Raw genomic sequence first — 17879 nt, forward strand, 5'->3', positions numbered from 1 at the left:
CCCAAACTTGTTTAATCAATGCATTACAAATTTAATTGTCCTACACTGGTTTATTTGAATAAATAAATAAATAAATAAATAAATAAATAAATAAATAAATAAATAAATAAATAAATAAATAAAAAAGGTTTGTTTTGTTTTTGTGCCTCATCCAGCAGTCTTACTCCTGGCTCTATACTCAGGGATCACTCCTGGCACAGCTTGGAGAGTCAACTGGGTGTGGGGACTGAACCAGACTGGCCAGGGGTAAGGTAAGCTCCCTAGCCACAGTACTATCGCTCCAGTCCAGTTCGCCCCAAAAATCTTAATCCAAATTTCTACAGCAAGCTAGGAGCTTGCTTTGCACACAAGCCAACTCAAATTCAATCCCTGGCATCCCATATGGTCTCAGGAGTCTGCCGCAAAAAAAAAAAAAACACAAATTTTTGGGTTTGTTTTTTTTTTTGTTTTTGTTTTTGGACAACACCCAGTGATGCTAAGGGTTACTCCTGACTCTGCGCTCAGAAATCGCTCCTGGCTTGGGTGACCATATGGGACACTGGGGATTGAACTCAGGTCTGTCCTGGGTCAGCCACATGCAAAGCAAATGCCCTACCACTGTGCTATCACTCTGGCCCCAAAACCCACAGATTTTTACATCAGTATTCACAGTATAATAATACACAGTATAATAATACCTCAAAATATTTTGGTTGCTGTCTGGAGTTTGAGCCCAAGCATCACATCTTAAATTTTTATTGGGAATTATAGGGCATAACCAGGGTGTTCAAAATTGACCCCTGATATCAATGTACTGGTGGAGATTGTGGAGATTGAAGCAGTCAACCTCATATAAGGCAAGCATCTTAACTCCACTACTATTTCACCATCAGTCCGAAAAACTGTTCTAATAAATTACTAAACAGTTAGTAGATCTTGGAATGCAAAAAAAAATATATTTAAAAACAATAAATAAAACTATTTTTGGGGCCGGAGAGATAGCATGGAGGTAAGGCGTTTGCCTCTCATGCAGGAGGTCATCGGTTCGAATCCCGGCGTCCCATATATGGTCCTCCCGTGCCTGCCAGGAGCAATTTCTGAGCCTGGAGCCAGGAATAACCCCTGAGCACTGCCGGGTGTGACCCAAAAACCACAAAAAAAAAAAAAAAAACTATTTTTATTTCTTAAAATCATGTCAGTGAGGGCCCAACAGATAGCACAGCGGTAGAGCATTTACCTTGCATGCAGCTGATTCAAGACGGACAGTGGTTCGAATCCCAGCATCCCACACGGTTACCCTATGTCAGTCAGGAGCAATTTCTGAGTGCTGCAGGATGTGACCAAAAACAAAAACAGGGGGCCGGAGAGATAGCATGGAAATAAGGCATTTGCCTTGCATGCAGAAGGTTGGTGGCTCGAATTCCGGCATCCCATAGGGTCCCCCAAGCCTGCCAGGATCAATTTCTGAGCGTAGAGCCAGGAGTAACCCCTGAGTGCTGCTGGGTATGACTCAAAAAATAAATAAATAAATAAATAAACTACAAAATAAATAAGCCAACTAGCAAGCCAATCTATTTCAAAGGAAATAAGAAACGAATATAAAATTGAATAATAAGTATAAGTGGATGAGGTAAGAAACGATGGCGAGCACTGGATGATTGCTAATAGCTTAAGTGAAGGCAGTGTTTCTCAGCTTTTTTCTGAGTGGCCACTTTTGACTTCCTGGATGGTCCCCTAGTTGTGTACCATAACCCGTTGTGATTTTTACCTTGTTCCTTTATAATTTTCTTTGGGTCCACATGGGCTATATAGGCCCCAAATAATAAATGTTATTTTAAATGGCTTGCCTGGCAAGTGCAAAGTGATAAATTCTAATCCCAAAATCACTACATGTACTGAGGTGATCAATACAGTCCCACTGTTTGTAATATCCTTTGCAAAAAAGGGTCCAGAAAATTGCTCAGTGGTTTAACACTTGCTCAGCAAGCCTAAGACCATTAATTCAAACCCAAACTCCACCGATATACGCTGAGTCAATCCTGCCAGCTCTGCTGTGAGGAATCCCAGATGAGAAAAGGCCTGAAAGAAGGCTCGAAGCTTTGGAAACACCCTGGGCAAGCACTTGCCTGGCAAATGCAAGGTAGGTAGCTCAATACACCATGGTCTGGGATCCCCAGCCAGAGAAAAAGTTTAAATTCTTTTTTTGTGCGGGGAGCGGCACTACACCATGACGCTCAGTGGTTACTCCTGGGCTATGCGCTCAGAAATCGCTCCTGGCTTGGGGACCATATGGGATGTCGGGGGATCGAACCAGGATCCATCCTCAGTTGGTGTGTACAAGGCAAATGCCCTATCGCTTGCACCACCGCTCCAGCCCCTAAATTCTTTATTTTTTTTAATTTGGATTTTTGTGCTACAGGTGCTCTATTGCAACTCCTGTAAGGGCTCAGAGAATCTTATGATTCCAGGGGTTGAACCCAGTCTCCTAAATACAAAGCACTTCAGCGCTGTGAGTCACTTTCCTGGTCTCTAAGAAAACAAAACAAGGGGCTGAAGAGTTAGTGATTGGGCATTTGCCTTGCACGCGGCTGACCAGATAGACCTGGGTTCGATTCCCGGCATCCTATATGGTCCCTCAAGCCTGCCACAAGGGATTTCCCAGCGCAGAGCCAGGAGAAACCCCTGAGTGCTGCCAAAAAAACCAATGGAAAGATAAATAAATCACAACTGTTGCTTTCAAATATCTGGCTATCTCCAGAGCTCCTAAATATAAGTTAGTGATTCCCTCATTGTGACAAATTATTTTTCATCATAATGGTGATCGTTTTATTTGTTTCTAAGAAAAAATAAAATTTCTATAAGAAACAACAAATGAGGGGCCGGAGGGGGTGGTGCAAGCGGTAGCATAGCCTGAAGTGCATAGCCAGGAGTAACCCCTGAGTGTCACCAGGTGTGGCCCAAAAAGCAAAAAAAAAAAAAAAAAAAGAAGAAGAAGAAGAAGCAACAACGAACAAATGAAAATTCCAACAAATAAAATAATTGGGAAATGTCTTGTTTTCTCACGTAAGATAGTGATTTATTGGGGCCGGAGAGATAGCATGGAGGTAAGGCGTTTGCCTTTCATGCAGGAGGTCATCGGTTCGAATCCCAGCGCCCCATATGGTCCTCTGTGCCTGCCAGGAGCAATTTCTGAGCCTGGAGCCAGAAATAACCCCTGAGCACTGCCGGGTGTGACCCAAAAACCACAAAAAAAAAAAAAAAAAAAAAAAAAGATAGTGATTTATTTTTTTGATATTTGAAACTGGTTGCAATAAGCTATTTTTCCTTTTGTTTTTATGTTTATTTTTTATTTTGGGCCACAGCCAGTAGTGCTCAGGAAACCATATGGGATGCCAGAAACTGAACCCTACCTGCTATACTATTGCTCTGGTCCCTACCTTTATTTTTACACAAAAGATTTTGAGGGATGGAGAGTGCAGCTCAAGGACATAGCACTTTACTTGTATGTGTGAGACCCTGAGTTCACTCCATGACACTGGAAAAAAATATTTTAAATTGACAGCTAAAAATAGAACCCTCCCACAAAAATGTTCTAGATTATGGAAAATCATTTTAAAATTCATTTGGGGGCCAGGGCAATAGTCCAAAGAGTTGGAGCACAATTCTTTGCATGACAGGGCACCACATTTACTTCTTGGACACATGTACACACATACACACATTCTTTCGTATATCCATGGCAAAGTACAAAACTAAAAAAATCAAGACTCTAAAGAGATCATTTTCGGGGCCGGAGAGATAGCATGGAAGTAGGGCATTTGCCTTGCGTGCAGAAGGTCGGTAGTTTGAATCCCGGCATCCCATATGGTCAGCCGAGCCTGCCAGGAGCGATTTCTGAGCGTAGAGCCAGGAGGAACCCCTGAGCATTGCCAGGTGTGACCCAAAAACCAAAAAAATAAAATAAAATAAAAGAGATCATTTTCCTTTCGCTTTATCATTCATTTCTATGTGATTCAAGTGAAAGACAGACCTAGAATCAAGGACATACACATAAAATCTTAAACCAAGACAAAAAGAAATAATCCTCCAAATTCTGATAAAAGACTTTTGAAATATAAAATTCCCTTTTTCCCCCCGATGTTCTAATTGAGTTCATTCGTTATCTATCTCACTCTTACAGGTCCTACCTCTCCATACTCCTTTCCCTTGCACATAAAGTTGATTTCTTTTCTTGGTTTTTGGGTCACACCCGGCAGCGCTCAGAAATCGTCCCTGGCAGGCATGTGGGACCATATGGGATGCCGGGATTTCGACCACCATCCTTCTGCATGCGAGGCAAATGCCCTACCTCCATGCTATCTCTCTAGTCCAACCCAATGTTGTATGCTGAATTTGTTTCAGTACTTACTGTCATCTCTTCCCAAGTAGTATTACTGCTATTGACCCTTCCTGAACCATTGCTGACCAGTTAACTCCTCTTCTGTTTAAGCTTATGCTCTTAGAGTGGTTCCTGTTAGTCTTATTAGCAATGCAGGTTGTTTCGTAGTATCTGGTGTGTGCCATGAGAATGGAAAGACCCAGGGGTAACTCGCAAAGAAAAGGACTCCAGTAGGTTTGTGTTAGAAACAATCAACTGCCATTTGGTTAGGGCATTTGTGTGGGGGGAGGCCAGGTCAGGGGACAAAATTTTCACAGTTTGATGTGAAAAAAGACCCTGGCACCATTGTGTAGACCATAGAAGCATATGCATTTTATTCAACTTGTACTAAGAAAATTTAAATTCAGTACTAATGGGTCAGAGAGATAGTACAGTGGGTAAGCCTTGCATATGGCTGACCCATTTTGAACCCAAACACCGCAAACGGTGTCTCTCTCTCTCTCTCTCTCTTTTTTTGGTTTTTGGGTCACACCCAACAGTATTCAGGGGTTACTCCTGGCTCTATGCTCAGAAATAGCTCCTGGCAGGCTCAGGGGACCATATGGGACGCTGGGATTTGAAACACCGTCCTTCTCCATGCATGGCAAACACCCTACCTACATGCTATCTCTCCGACCCCACAAATGGTCTCTTAAGCATGGCAAGGAATAATCCTTGATGACAGAGCCAGGAGTAACCCCTGATCATTGCCGGATGTGGATTCCCCAATCCGTCTTTGAAAAACAAATAATGGTCAATGATAGAAATTGTGAATGTCAAAAAAAAAAAAAAAAAGTTGTGAATGTCCATCAAAAGAAAAAAGGATACACAGGGCCCCCTGGGCCCTGCCCAGGAATGGCCCTGGAGGAGTCCAGGAGGGAGGAGGACTATTGGGGGTGGCCCAAGTCTACAGCCCCTCCTCCAGGCTTGATGGAGGATCTTCCCATGGAGCATGGAGGCTCCCAGCCTCTTCCCCAAGTCCGCCCCTCTTGTGCCGGGTGGGGGTTGGGAAAGGCCTGGGGTCCCCTTTGGACTCCTCCTTGGCACCCACCTCGCTGGCCCCCTGGGTGGATGCCCAGGGATGCCCCTAGAGTCCAGGAGGAAGGAGAGGGAGGACTGTTGGGGGCAGCCCGAGCCCCACCCCACCTACCCCCCCCCGACAAGTTTGGTGGGGGGTCCTTCAGCATGGACCCTTTCTGCTCCCAGAACAGAAAAGAGTGGCCTTTAAAAAAATAAATACACAACACATTTCTATATATTTCTACAATAAAATAGTATTCTGCGATAAGAATGAAGTGCATTACCAAGGGTGTGAACCCCCAGAAGGGAGTGCAACCTAGTGTCTGTGAGGTTACAACTAAGCATACAACACCCAAGTATCACAACAACAAAGGAAAAATTAAATTTGAAGTGCATTACGGGGTGGACCGGGGAGATAGCATGGAGGTAAGGCATTTGCCTTGCACGCAGAAGGACGATGGTTCAAATCCCGGCATCCCATATGGTCCCCCAGGCCTGCCAGGGGTGATTTCTGAGCATAGAGCCAGGAGGAACCCCTGCATGATGCCGCGGTGTGACCCAAAAACAAAAACAAACAAACAAAAAAGGCATTACAGGGAATGGAATGATAGCACAGTGGGTAGGGCATTTGCCTTGCACAAAACCGACCTGGGCTCTATCCCAAGCATCCCATATGGTCCCCAAGCCTGCCAGAATTAATTTCTGAGTACAGAGACAGGAGTAATCCATGAGTACTGCTAAGTGTGGTCCAAAAAATATAGGTCTAGGTCCAGGTTCATCAATAGAGGCCTTGCGTAAATGATGTCCTAGATTTGACCCATAGGCACTACTGTATACACCTATAAACAAATCTACATACCTGAAATATATAGGTAAATCAACAGACATAGCTATAGAAGTATGTATGTATATATAGCACATATCTTTGGGAGGAGACCCACCAATATAAACCCTTTATTTTGTGTAATTATAGACATGAATCAAGTCGCAATGCCAATTCACTGTTCTCAAGAGGATGTAGAGTAATATGTAAATCTTAACACTTCAGGCTTTCCCACGAGTTTAATAGTCAATATAACACTTCATACTTAGTATTATGTTTGATATCAAAGCTGTTATCAGATTTTTATAGGGGCCTCTGTGGTAGTGGGGGGGAGAGTGGCACACACTTCTAGCTACCGTGCACTCTAAGGGTTTTAGTGATGCTCTGCAATAATCTTGAACTGCATCTGGCAGTGCTGGGAAGTCATTCAGCACCAGGAATTGAATTTCATGCCTTGTGCATGTATGGCACAAGCATCCCTTTGAGTTATCTCCCTGGCCATCACGTTTTTTGAGTGTTTACATCAATATACAATTTTTTTGTTTTGTTTTTTGGGTCACACCCGGCAGGGCTCAAGAGTTACTCCTGGCTCTATACTCAGAAATCGTTCCTGGCAGGCTTGGGATGCCAAGATTTGAACGACTGTCCTTCTGCATGTAAGGCAAACGCCATGCTATCTCTCCGGCCCCCAACATCAATATACAATTTAAAAAAAAACTGCTAGGCTGGAGTGATAGTGCAGTGGGTAGGGCACTTGCCTTGAACACAGCCAACTCAGGTTCAAACCCCAGCATCCTATAAGTTTCCTGAACACTACCACAAGTAACTCTTGAGCATCGCTGGGTGTGGGCCAAAACAAAAAAGCACGAACTACTGGTTAGTTATACAAAATCTTTTTTCTGTTCTTTTGAGTCATACCAGTCATGCTCTGAGGTCACTCCCACCAGGGCTTGGGACTCAGAATGAATCTGTGATCCCAGAGCTCCCATATGCAAAGCACGCACTCCAATCCATTGAGCCAATTCCTCAGCCTACCAACAAAGAATCTTGCTAAGCAATTTCTTTATTAGGTTACAGTGCCAGCACTACATTATCCAAATTCTAATTTTAGGTAGCATGGATTTATTATCCTAATATTCCTAATTATTGGATATGCGATGTTTGTCTTTCTTTTTTAAAGGGGACAAGATAAATTTTTATTGAATCTGAAGAGAAAGATGTGAAGGGAAAGACAGAAGTAGGGCCCGGAGAGATAGCACAGCGGCATTTGCCTTGCAAGCAGCCGATCCAGGACCAAAGGTGGTTGGTTCCAATCCCGGTGTCCCATATGGTCCCCCGTGCCTGCCAGGAGCTATTTCTGAGCAGACAGCCAGGAGTAACCCCTGAGTACCATCGGGTGTGATCCAAAAACTAAAAAAAAAAAAAAAAAAAAGACAGAAGTATATATTCAAGAGAATAGGGCTGGAGCGGTAGCACAGTGGTAGAGCATTTGCCTTGCATGCAGATAACCCAGGACAGATGCAGGTTCGATCCCCAGCATCCCATATGATCCCATGAGTCTGCCAGGAGCGATTTCTGAGTGAAGAGCCAGGAGTAACCCCTGAGCAACGCTGAGTGTGGCCCAATAAACAACAACAACAAAAGACAGTAAAAAAGAAAAAGAGGGGGCCGGAAAGATAGCATGAAGGTAGGGCATTTGCTTTGCATGCAGAAGGACGCCAGTTCAAATCCCAGCATCCCATATAGTCCCCCAAGCCTGCCAGGAGCGATTTCTGAGCGTAGTAGAGTCAGGAACAACCCCTGAGCAGGGCCAAGTGTAACCCAAAACCCAAAACCAAAAAAAAAAAAAAAAAAAGCCACAAAAAAAAATAAATAAATAAAGAGAGCAAGAATAGTGGCTTCTCCTGAGTGGAAATAGGCAAGCAAAGAAAGAGACAAGCAAGCAAGATAAGTGTTCAAAGGAGAACACAGGCTTGAAAACAAGCCTTTCTTTTAAAAAACTATTAGGAGCTGGAGCAGTGGTACAAACGGTAAGGTGTCTGCCTTGCCGGTACTAGCCTAGGACGAGCCTCGGTTCGATCCCCCAGCGTCCACTATGGTCCACCAAGCCAGGAGCGATTTCTGAGCGCATAGCCAGGAGTAACCCCTGAGCAGGCCGTGCCCCCCCCAAAAAAAAAAAAAACCACAAAACTATTTTTAGTTTATTTTTAGTTGGAGTGATAACACAGCTGGTAGAGACTACAAAGTCAAAAAAAACAAACAAACTTTAAAACAGTTTTAGTGAGGGAATAGGACAGCAGATAAGGCACTTGCCTTGAACATGGCAGGCCCAGATCAATTAGAAGCCAGCACCCCATGGGCCCTCTAAGCTGAGCCAGGAGTGATCCCCGAGCACAGAACCAAGAGTAAGCCTTAAGTACCACTAGGTAAGGCCTCAAAAACAAAGAAAAATTATGTAAAGTATGTTTAAGACAAACTTTTACTTTATATTTTTATGTATTTCCCTTTGGGGGGATGCAGAGATAGATTCTAGAATATCACACATGCAAAGCATGTATTTGGGCCAGAGTGACAGTACAACAGATAGATAGTACAGCTTGTCTTGCAGGTGGCGGCCATTCAAGATTCAATCCCCAGCACCATATATGGTCGAGCCTAACAGAAATGATCCCTGAGTGCAGAGCCAGGAATAAATCCCGAGCATCAAGTGTGGCCCAAAAGTAAAAGTAGACAAAGCATATATTCTACTAAGCTACTTACCTGACTCTCAACAGTTCCTATTTTAACCACTTAATTTCATAGCATTAAGTTCACTCACAATATCTGTAAGCATTACTACCATACAATTTCAAAACTTTATCATCCCAGAAACTGAAACCATTAACTCCCAATACTCACTCCCCGTATTCCACTTTCTTTTTTGTGTGACTTGCATAAGACCAAAGACCAGACTGTATTACCTTTATTGTCTTTTGCTCTCAGGACTAATTACAATAGACACAATATCACATATAAACTCAAAATCAGGTCTACTCATCTGACTCTGAATAAGATTTTTTGTTTGTTTGTTTTTGTTTTTTGGGTCACACCCAATAGCACTCAGGGGTTATTCCTGGCTCTATGCTCAGAAATCACCTATGGCAGGCACAGGGGCCATATGGGATACCAGGATTCGAACCACCATCCTTCTGCATTAAAAGCAAATACCTTACCTCCATGCTATCTCTCCGGCCCTGACTCTGAATAAGTTTTAATTAAAAATAAATATTTCCTGGGGTCGGAGCGATAGCACAGCAGTAAGGCTTTTTGCCTTGCACATGACCAACACAGGACGAACCCCGGTTCAAATTCCGGCATTCAATATGGTCCCCCGAGCCTGCCAGGATGATTTCTGAGCACAGAGACAGGACTAACCCGAGTGCCACCAGGTGTGACCCAAAAACCAAAAATTATATATATTTCCTGATAAACAGCCTCTATGTCTGCATTGGGCCAGTTCCATAGGCACTTTATTCTTGAAAAAGATGTAAACCAATCTGTAAAATAGTACAGGGACACCAGCCACACAGTTGAAAGCTGTCAATCTCAGAAGGAGAGGGTCAGCCAAGTCCCGCTATGCCGAAGACACACCTGCTGTACTCGTCATCCACAATCACCACTTTACAATGGCCCTGCTTCACTACTCTTCTACAGCTCTCTTGAAACATCAATCTGACCAAAACTCCGGGTATGGCAGTATTTGGGCTCACATCACCAGGACCTTTTTGGAGTGACTGCAGGCACACTCCTCCACCCTTTTGTACTTAATGAATGCCCTCCTTGCTGCAGAAAACACATCCCAGAAAACTTGCAGTTTTAGCAATAGCGCTTGAAATTTCTGGACTGTGGGGCCAGATGAAACTGCATAAAAGCTCCAAATTTGTAATAGTTTTTTCTCCACCTGGCAGGTTCAGGGGACCATATGGTTTACCAGGAATTGAACCAGGTCCATCCTGGGTGGGCAGCGTTCAAGGCAAACACCCTACCACTGTACTATCACTCAAACCCCCAAAAGCTCCAATTTTTTTTAAATATTGTCATACACTAAGGAATACATCAATGTAGACATCAGTGTTTATCTGAAGCCACCTAACGTTTAGAAACAAAAGAAGTAACAATGATCAACTACCAGCAAGAACTTACTAAACCTTCTGACAATGACTTAATGACCTCCTTGTGAAATAATATATTCTCTTTTTTTTTTGTTTTGTTTTGTTTTTTGGGTCACACCTGGCAGCTCAGGGGTCACTCCTGGCTTCAGACCCAGAAATCGCTCCTGGCAGGTTCGGGGACCATATGGGATGCTGGGATTCAAATAACCATCCATCCTGGGTTGACTGCATGTAAGGCAAATGCCCTTATCACTGTGCTAGCTCTCTGGGCCCCTTTTATTCCCTTTTTGTTTGCTTTTTGGGCCACACCCAGTGACACTCAGTGGTTACTCTTGGCCAGTGGTCCTCAAACTATGGCCTGTGGGCCACATATTGTATGTGTATCTGTTTTGTTTCTTCATTTCAAAATAAGATATATGCAGTGTGCATAAGAATTCGTTCATAGATTTTGTTTTTACTATAGTCAGACCCTCCAATGGTCTGAGGGACAGTGAACTACTGGCCCCCTGTTTAAAAAGTTTGAGGACCCCTGCTCTTGGCTATGCGCTCAAAAAGCGCTCCTGGCTTGGGGGACCATATGGGACCCCAAGGGATCGAACCACAGTCCGTCCTAGGTTAGCGCGTGCAAGGCAGATGCCCTACCACTTGCGCCACCACTCCCCACCTTTTTCCTTTTATAGTTTTTGCTTTCACTTACCTGGAAACAAATGTTTTATGATCAACTGCAAAAATTTAAATGGTCTTTAAATAATTTATAATTCTTTTTTTGTTTGTTTGTTTTTTGTTTTTTTGTTTTGGTTTTTGGGCCACACCCGGCAGTGCTCAGGGGTTACTCCTGGCTGTCTGCTCAGAAATAGCTCCTGGCAGGCACGGGGGACCATATGGGACACCGGGATTCGAACCAACCACCTTTGGTCCTGGATCGGCTGCTTGCAAGGCAAACACCGCTGTGCTATCTCTCCGGGCCCTAATTTATAATTCTTAAAAAAATGTTTCAGTGTTTAAACATTTAACATTTGAAAGAACTATATTATGAACAACTTGGTAAATCGTGGTGTTTAAATAAAATTCTTTAATACAACATTTTAAAATTTATATTTATTTCCATAAAATGCAATATAATATTTTTATAATCTAGAATGATGTTCTTTCATTTTTATTCAAGTACGTGGTTTATGAGTTTCCACATTATTATCTATTTTCTATTTCTATGAATTTGCCTACATACCTGTCAGTGGAATTTTATGTTTAATCTTTTGTGTTTAGTATTTTTTTTATTTACATAACGTTTTCCTTTTTTATTTTGTTTTTGGATCAGACCTGTTATTGCTCAGATCTTCTGTCAGCAGTCAGGGGACCATATGTGGTATCAGGGATCATACAAAAGTCACTGTTAGGTCAAACAAGTGTCAACCCTTGTACTATCTCTACTATGCTGCATAATGTTTAAAGTTCAGGGCCGGGGAGATAGCACAGAGGTAGGGTGCCTGCTTTACACACAGCCAACCCAGAATCCAGGCATCCCATATGGTCCCTCAAGCTTGCCAAGGGCAATTTTTGAGCACAGTGACAGGAGTAACCCCTGAGCACTGGCGGGTGTGACCCAAAACCAAAGAATAATAATAATAATAATAATAATAATAATAATAATAATAATAGTAAAAGTTCAGCCATGATGCAGCATGTATCAGAATATCATGGCTAGCTGGAGCGACAGCACAGTGGTAAGGTGTATTGCCTTGCATGTGGCTGACCCGGGACAGACCTGGGTTTGATCCCCCCCATACCCTGCATCCCATATAGTCCCCCAAGCCTGCCAACAGCAATTTCTGAGCACAGAGCCAGGAGTAACCCGAGTGTCATTGAGTGTGGCCAGAAAAGCAAACAAAAAAACCCCTGAATATCATGGCTTTTTAAGAATGAGTATTATTCCACTATATATATATATATATTATATAATATATATATATATAGTGGAATAATACTCATATATATATATATATATATATATATATATATATAATTTTTTATCTATTCATCAATTGCTGGATCACTTGCAGGGGTTGTTTCTATCTTGATTTTTTTAAAATGACCCTGTGAAGAACAATGGAACAAAACTATCTTTGGACTCCCAGCTTTCAATTCTATGAGTTTCTACATTAGCAATGGAACTACTGGATCATACAGTAAATCTATTTAACTCTTTGAAAATCCATCAAAGGGGCCGGGCGGTGGCGCTGGAGGTAAGGTGCCTGCCTTGCCTGCACTAGCCTAGGACGGACCGCGGTTCGATCCCCCGGCGTCCCATATGGTCCCCCAAGAAGCCAGGAGCAACTTCTGAGCGCATAGCCAGGAGTAACCCCTGAGCGTCACAGGGTGTGGCCCAAAAACCAAAAAAAAAAAAAAAAAAAAAAAAAAGAAAATCCATCAAAAAGTTTTTCCACAGAAGCTGGACCATTTCATAGTCCCGTCAACAGAAAATAAGGATTCCAACTTCTCTGTATCCTCAACAAACACATGCTATTTTCTGGGAGTTTTGTCTCATAAGCATCACCTGTGCAATATATATATTTTAGTCTATTTTATGTAAACAAACATTCACCTGTACTGATTGATTTTTATCATTGTAAATGAACAAAAACATAATTTAAGAATACCGATAAATTAAACATAGCAAGCCAGAGTGAGAGTTCAGCAGATAAGGCACTTGCCTTGCATGCACATGACCCAGATTCAATCAATCCCAATTCAATATAATCCAAAAAGGACTGCAATGAGTGATCACTGAGCACTGCTGGGTATGACCCAAAACAAAAACAAAACGAAAAAATTAAAGGTGTATAAAGGTTTTAAGTCAACTCAACTTTGAAGAAGAAACCAAAGATGCAGTTATTCCTGAAGTAAAAGCATAAAAAAAAGAAATCTCTGGCAGACCACTGTCACTGTCCCCGTTTTAATGAGTGAATCTGAAATCAAACAGGCTTACCAACTTGTCCATGGCCACAAAGCAACACTGAAGTAAGAGATCTGGGAAATGATTTGATTTCCAAGTTTATGGTGAAAAAACAAAATTTAATGCACAGTGTCAAGGTAGAGCAATTTCTACTCTTAGCATGAGTAGACAGCGGGAAGTTCACTGTTTGCCAGAACATCAAGAGCAAGCAAAAGCAATGGTCAACGTCTTGCTTAAGTAACTAACTTCATGCGTCTATGACTTGAACTTGCTTCAAACGAGAATTCCATTTTTTTAAGCATGGTCTAATAAAAAGGCATCTCTAACTTTGTCTCCCCAACGTTTCACTGTTAAATGTTGATGGCTCAGAAGTAGGGTATCACACACTCTATATTGTAGCAACCAAGGGAAATGGAAATGCTTTCTGAAGTGCTTGCTGAAACCTGATTTAGATAGACTGTAGTACTTGTCTTCTTTCCTGCACCCCATATTCCATATTACTTTCATCAATGGAACCCCGTCTGTTAAACACTGGGGGCCGGAGAGATAGCAGGGAGGTAGGGCATTTGCTTTGCATGCAGAAGGACGGTGGTTCAAATCCCTACGTCCCTCCTATGTGGTCCCCGGAGCCTGCCAAGAGCGATTTCTGAGCATAGAGCCAGGAGTAGGCCCTGAGTGCTGCGGGGTGTGACTCGAAAACCAAAAAATAAAAATAAATAAAAAAACATTCCCACAACTAGTATTTGAACAAATGCACACTCGGGTATGAAGAGGTTGAAATGACGTGGGCCTGATAGATTGCTCAAAGAGTTGGAGAGGGAGTTATATATGTATATATTGTGTGTGTTTCTGTGTGTGTCTTGGAAAGGAGGAGGAATTGTGTTGTGTGTGTGTGCTGGGGGTGTGTCTGTGTGCGTATATCTTGGAAAAGAGAGGGAGTTGTGTTGGATGTGTGTGTGTCTTGGAGAGGAGGAGAGGGAGCTGCGTTGGAAGTGTGTGTGTGTGCTGAGGGTGTGTCTATGTCATGTGTCTTGGAAAGGAGGAAAGGGAGTTAAGCTGGATGTGTGTGTGTGTGTGTGTCTTGGAAAGGAGGAGAGAAAGTCGTGTGTTGAGTGTGTGTGTGCGTATGTGCGGAGGGGTGTCTATGTGCGTAAATCTTGGAAAAGAGAAGGAGTTGTGCTGGATGTGTGTGTCTGTGTGTGTGTGTCTTGGAGAGGAGAGGGAACTGCGTTGGGAGTGTGTGTGTGTGTGCTGAGGGTGTGTCTATGCGCATGTGTCTTGGAAAGGAGGAAAGGGAGTTAAGCTGGGTGTGTGTGTGTGTGTCTTGAAAAGGAAGAGAGAAAGCCGTGTGTTGGGTGTGTGTGTGTGTGTGTGTGTGTGTGTGTGCGGGGGGGGGTGTCTGTGTGCGTATATCTTGGAAAAGAGAGGGAGCTGTGTTGGATGTGTGTGTCTGTATCTGTGTGTCTTGGAGAGAAGGAGAGGGAGTTAAGCTGGGTGTGTGTGTCTTGGAAAGGAGGAGAGAAAGCCGTGTGTTGGGTGTGTGTGTGCACGTGTGTGCGGGGTGTGTGTCTGTGTGCATATATCTTGGAAAACAGAGGGAGTTGTGTTGGATGTGTGTGTCTTGGAGAGGAGAGGGAGTTAAGTTGGATGCGTGTGTCTGTGTGTGTGTGTGTGTGTGTCTTGGAGAGGAGGAGAGGGAGTTAAGCTGGGTGTGTGTGTGTGTGTGCGTGTCTTGGAAAGGAGGAGAGAAAGTTGTGTGTTGGGTGTGTGTGTGTTGTGTGTGGGGGGGGTGTCTGTGTGCGTATATCTTGGAAAAGAGAGGGAGTTGTGTTGGATGTGTGTGTCTGTGTGTGTGTATGTGTCTTGGAAAGGAGGAGAGGGAGTTAAGCTGGGTGTGTGTGTGTGTGTGTGTGTCTTGGAAAGGAGAGAAAGCCGTGTGCTGGGGGTGTGTCTGTGTGTGTATATCTTGGAAAAGAGAGGGAGTTGTGTTGGATGTGTGTGTGTCTGTGTGTGTGTGTCTTAGAGAGGAGGAAAGGGAGTTAAGCTGGGTGTGTGTGTCTGTGTGTGTGTGTCTTGGAAAGGAGGAAAGTTGTGTGTTGGGTGTGTGTGCGTGTGTGTGTCTTGGAAAGGAGAGAAGGTCGTGTGTTGGGTGTGTGTGTGTCTTGGAAAGGAGGAGAGAAAGTGTGTTGGGTGTGTGTGTGTCTTGGAAAGGAGGAGAGAAAGTGTGTTGGGTGTGTGTGTGTCTTGGAAAGGAGGAGAGAAAGTCGTGTGTTGGGTGTGTGTCTGTGTGTGTGTGTGTGTCTTGGAGAGGAGGAGAGGGAGCTGCGTTGGGAGTGTGTGTGTGTGTGTGCTGAGGGTGTGTCTGTGTGCATGTGTCTAGGAAAGGAGGAAAGGGAGTTAAGCTGGGTGTGTGTGCGTGTGTGTGTGAATGCGTGCGCAAAAGTTGAAGCACTTGTGGGCGACTTCAGCGACTTAAGCTCTGGGGGGTCCGTGCCTCTTCTCGCGTCCGTCCGTCCCCGTTCCTTCTCCTGCGCTCAGTCCCCCAGCAGGACCGTCCTGCCCGTTCCCGGCGGTCCAGGGGGAGTCGGCGGCGGCGAAGCAGTCGGGGCTCGGGCGCGGCCCCCGTCCCCGCCCCCGCCCCCCCAGACCCCCCAAACCCAAGCCTCACCGTCCAGGAGCTCGTCGTCGCTGTCGCTGTCGCTGGCGGGCCGGGCCGGGGCGTCGGGGCCGGGGCCGGGCGCGGGCGCGGGCGGCGGGTCGGGCGCGCGCGGGGCGAGCGGGGCGGCGGCGGGCGCGGGGCGGCGGGCGTCGCGCAGGCGGCCGAAGTAGTCGACGGCGAAGTCCACCAGGTCGGCCGGCTGGCGCCGCAGCACCTCCACCGTGTAGCCCTGCAGCAGCTCCGTGAGCCCGGGCGGGATCTGGATGTGGCTCATGCCGCCGCTGGGAGCCGCGGGGCCGGCGGGGCCGAGGCGGGGGTCCGGGGCTCACTCCCGCGTCGTCGGCGGCGTCGGCCTCGGCGGCGCCGTCGCTGTCACCGCGGGGAAGCGGCCGGCGAGCGCGGCGGGCGGGGCGGCGGCCACCCGGCTTGTGACGCACGCCGCGCACGCGCGCGTGCGTGCGTGCGCGCTCCCGACGCGCGCCGGCCCGCAGTGCGCGTGCGCAGCTCGCGGCGCGGGGAGGAGGGAGGGAGGGAGAAGGGGCGGGGCTACCCTATGGCCCTCTGGTATATTTCAACTCGTCCTGGGCACCGGAGAGATGGCACGGAGGAATGGCATGCAGAAGGACGCTGGTTCGAATCCGGGCATCCCCTAGGATCCCTCGAGCCTGTCAGGAGGCGATTTTTTTTTTTTTTTTTTGGTTTTTGGCCCACACCCGGCGGTGCTCAGGGGTTACTCCTGGCTGTCTGCTCAGAAATAGCTCCTGGCAGGCACGGGGGACCATAAGGGACACCGAGATTCGAACCAACCACCTTTAGTCCTGGATCGGCTGCTTGCAAGGCAAACGCAGCTGTGCTATCTCTTCGAGCCCCCAGGAGGCGATTTCTGAGCATACAGCCAGCAGGAAGCCCTGAGCAATGCCGGGTGTGACTCCCCACCCCCCCCCCCAAAGTCAAAGAATGTCTGATGAAGTGTGACAATACACTAAAGCAGAACCCAGGCTTGTTCCTTGCTGGACACATTCTAAGGGAAAGAGTTCTGCAATAAGCACAGTACATTCAAGGACCTCGGGAGCTAAGATTGCTTCTGCTTGGGCCCAGAGACACAGCATGGAGGTAAGGCGTTTGCCTTCCATGCAGAAGGACTGGGGTTCGAATCCCGGCATCCCATACGGTTCCCCAGACTGCCAGGAGCAATTTCTGAGCGTAGAGCCAAGAGGAAGCCAAGAGGAAGCCCTGAGTGCCGCCAGGTGTAGCCCAAAAAGAGCCGAAGAAAAACAAATGACTCCTGGCAGGCTAGGGGACCCTCTGGGGTATGCCAGGGATTGAGCCTGGGTTGGCTGTGTGCAAGGCACATGTCCTACCCACTGTGCTATTCTTCTGGCCCCAGAATTGGGAAACATTTTGCCATAAAGATTTCAGGCAGGGGGCCGGGCGGTGGCGCTGGAGGTTAGGTGCCTGCCTTACCTGCGCTAGCCTAGGAGACGGACCGCGGTTCGATCCCCCGGCGTCCCATATGGTCCCCCAAGCCAGGAGCGACTTCTGAGCGCATAGCCAGGAGTAACCCCTGAGCGTTACCGGGTGTGGCCCAAAAACCAAAAAAAAAAAAAAAAAAAAAAAAAGATTTCAGGCAAACTCTGTTATCCTTGGAGCCAGAGAGAGAGCACGGAGGTAGAGTGTTTGCCTTGCATGCAGAAGGACCGTGGTTCGATCCCGGCATCCCATAGGTTCCCCGGCCCTGCCAGGAGTGATTTCTGAGCAGAGAGCCAGGAGTAACTCCTGAGCGCTGCCGGGTGAGACCCAAAAACAATACAAACAAACAAAAACATTCAGCTCGTCCCAGTAGCACATGAATGAAGTAATGGAGTGGAGCACCCGCT

At 45.8% G+C, this 17879-nt stretch overlaps 1 protein-coding gene across 1 annotated transcript in view; it reads right to left on the minus strand.

The window, feature by feature from the left end:
• Nucleotides 1–16276, minus strand: part of PRKAR2A (protein kinase cAMP-dependent type II regulatory subunit alpha) — a 102814-nt gene extending 86538 nt beyond the window's left edge. The window contains exon 1 of the mRNA XM_049777694.1: nt 16078–16276. Coding sequence (XP_049633651.1) covers nt 16078–16276 — 199 coding nt within the window. The remainder of the gene's footprint in view (nt 1–16077) is intronic.
• Nucleotides 16277–17879: the final 1603 nt, after the last annotated feature.

Source organism: Suncus etruscus, chromosome 7 (assembly GCF_024139225.1).
Source record: "Suncus etruscus isolate mSunEtr1 chromosome 7, mSunEtr1.pri.cur, whole genome shotgun sequence".
In the NCBI taxonomy this organism is placed as follows: Eukaryota; Metazoa; Chordata; class Mammalia; order Eulipotyphla; family Soricidae; genus Suncus; species Suncus etruscus.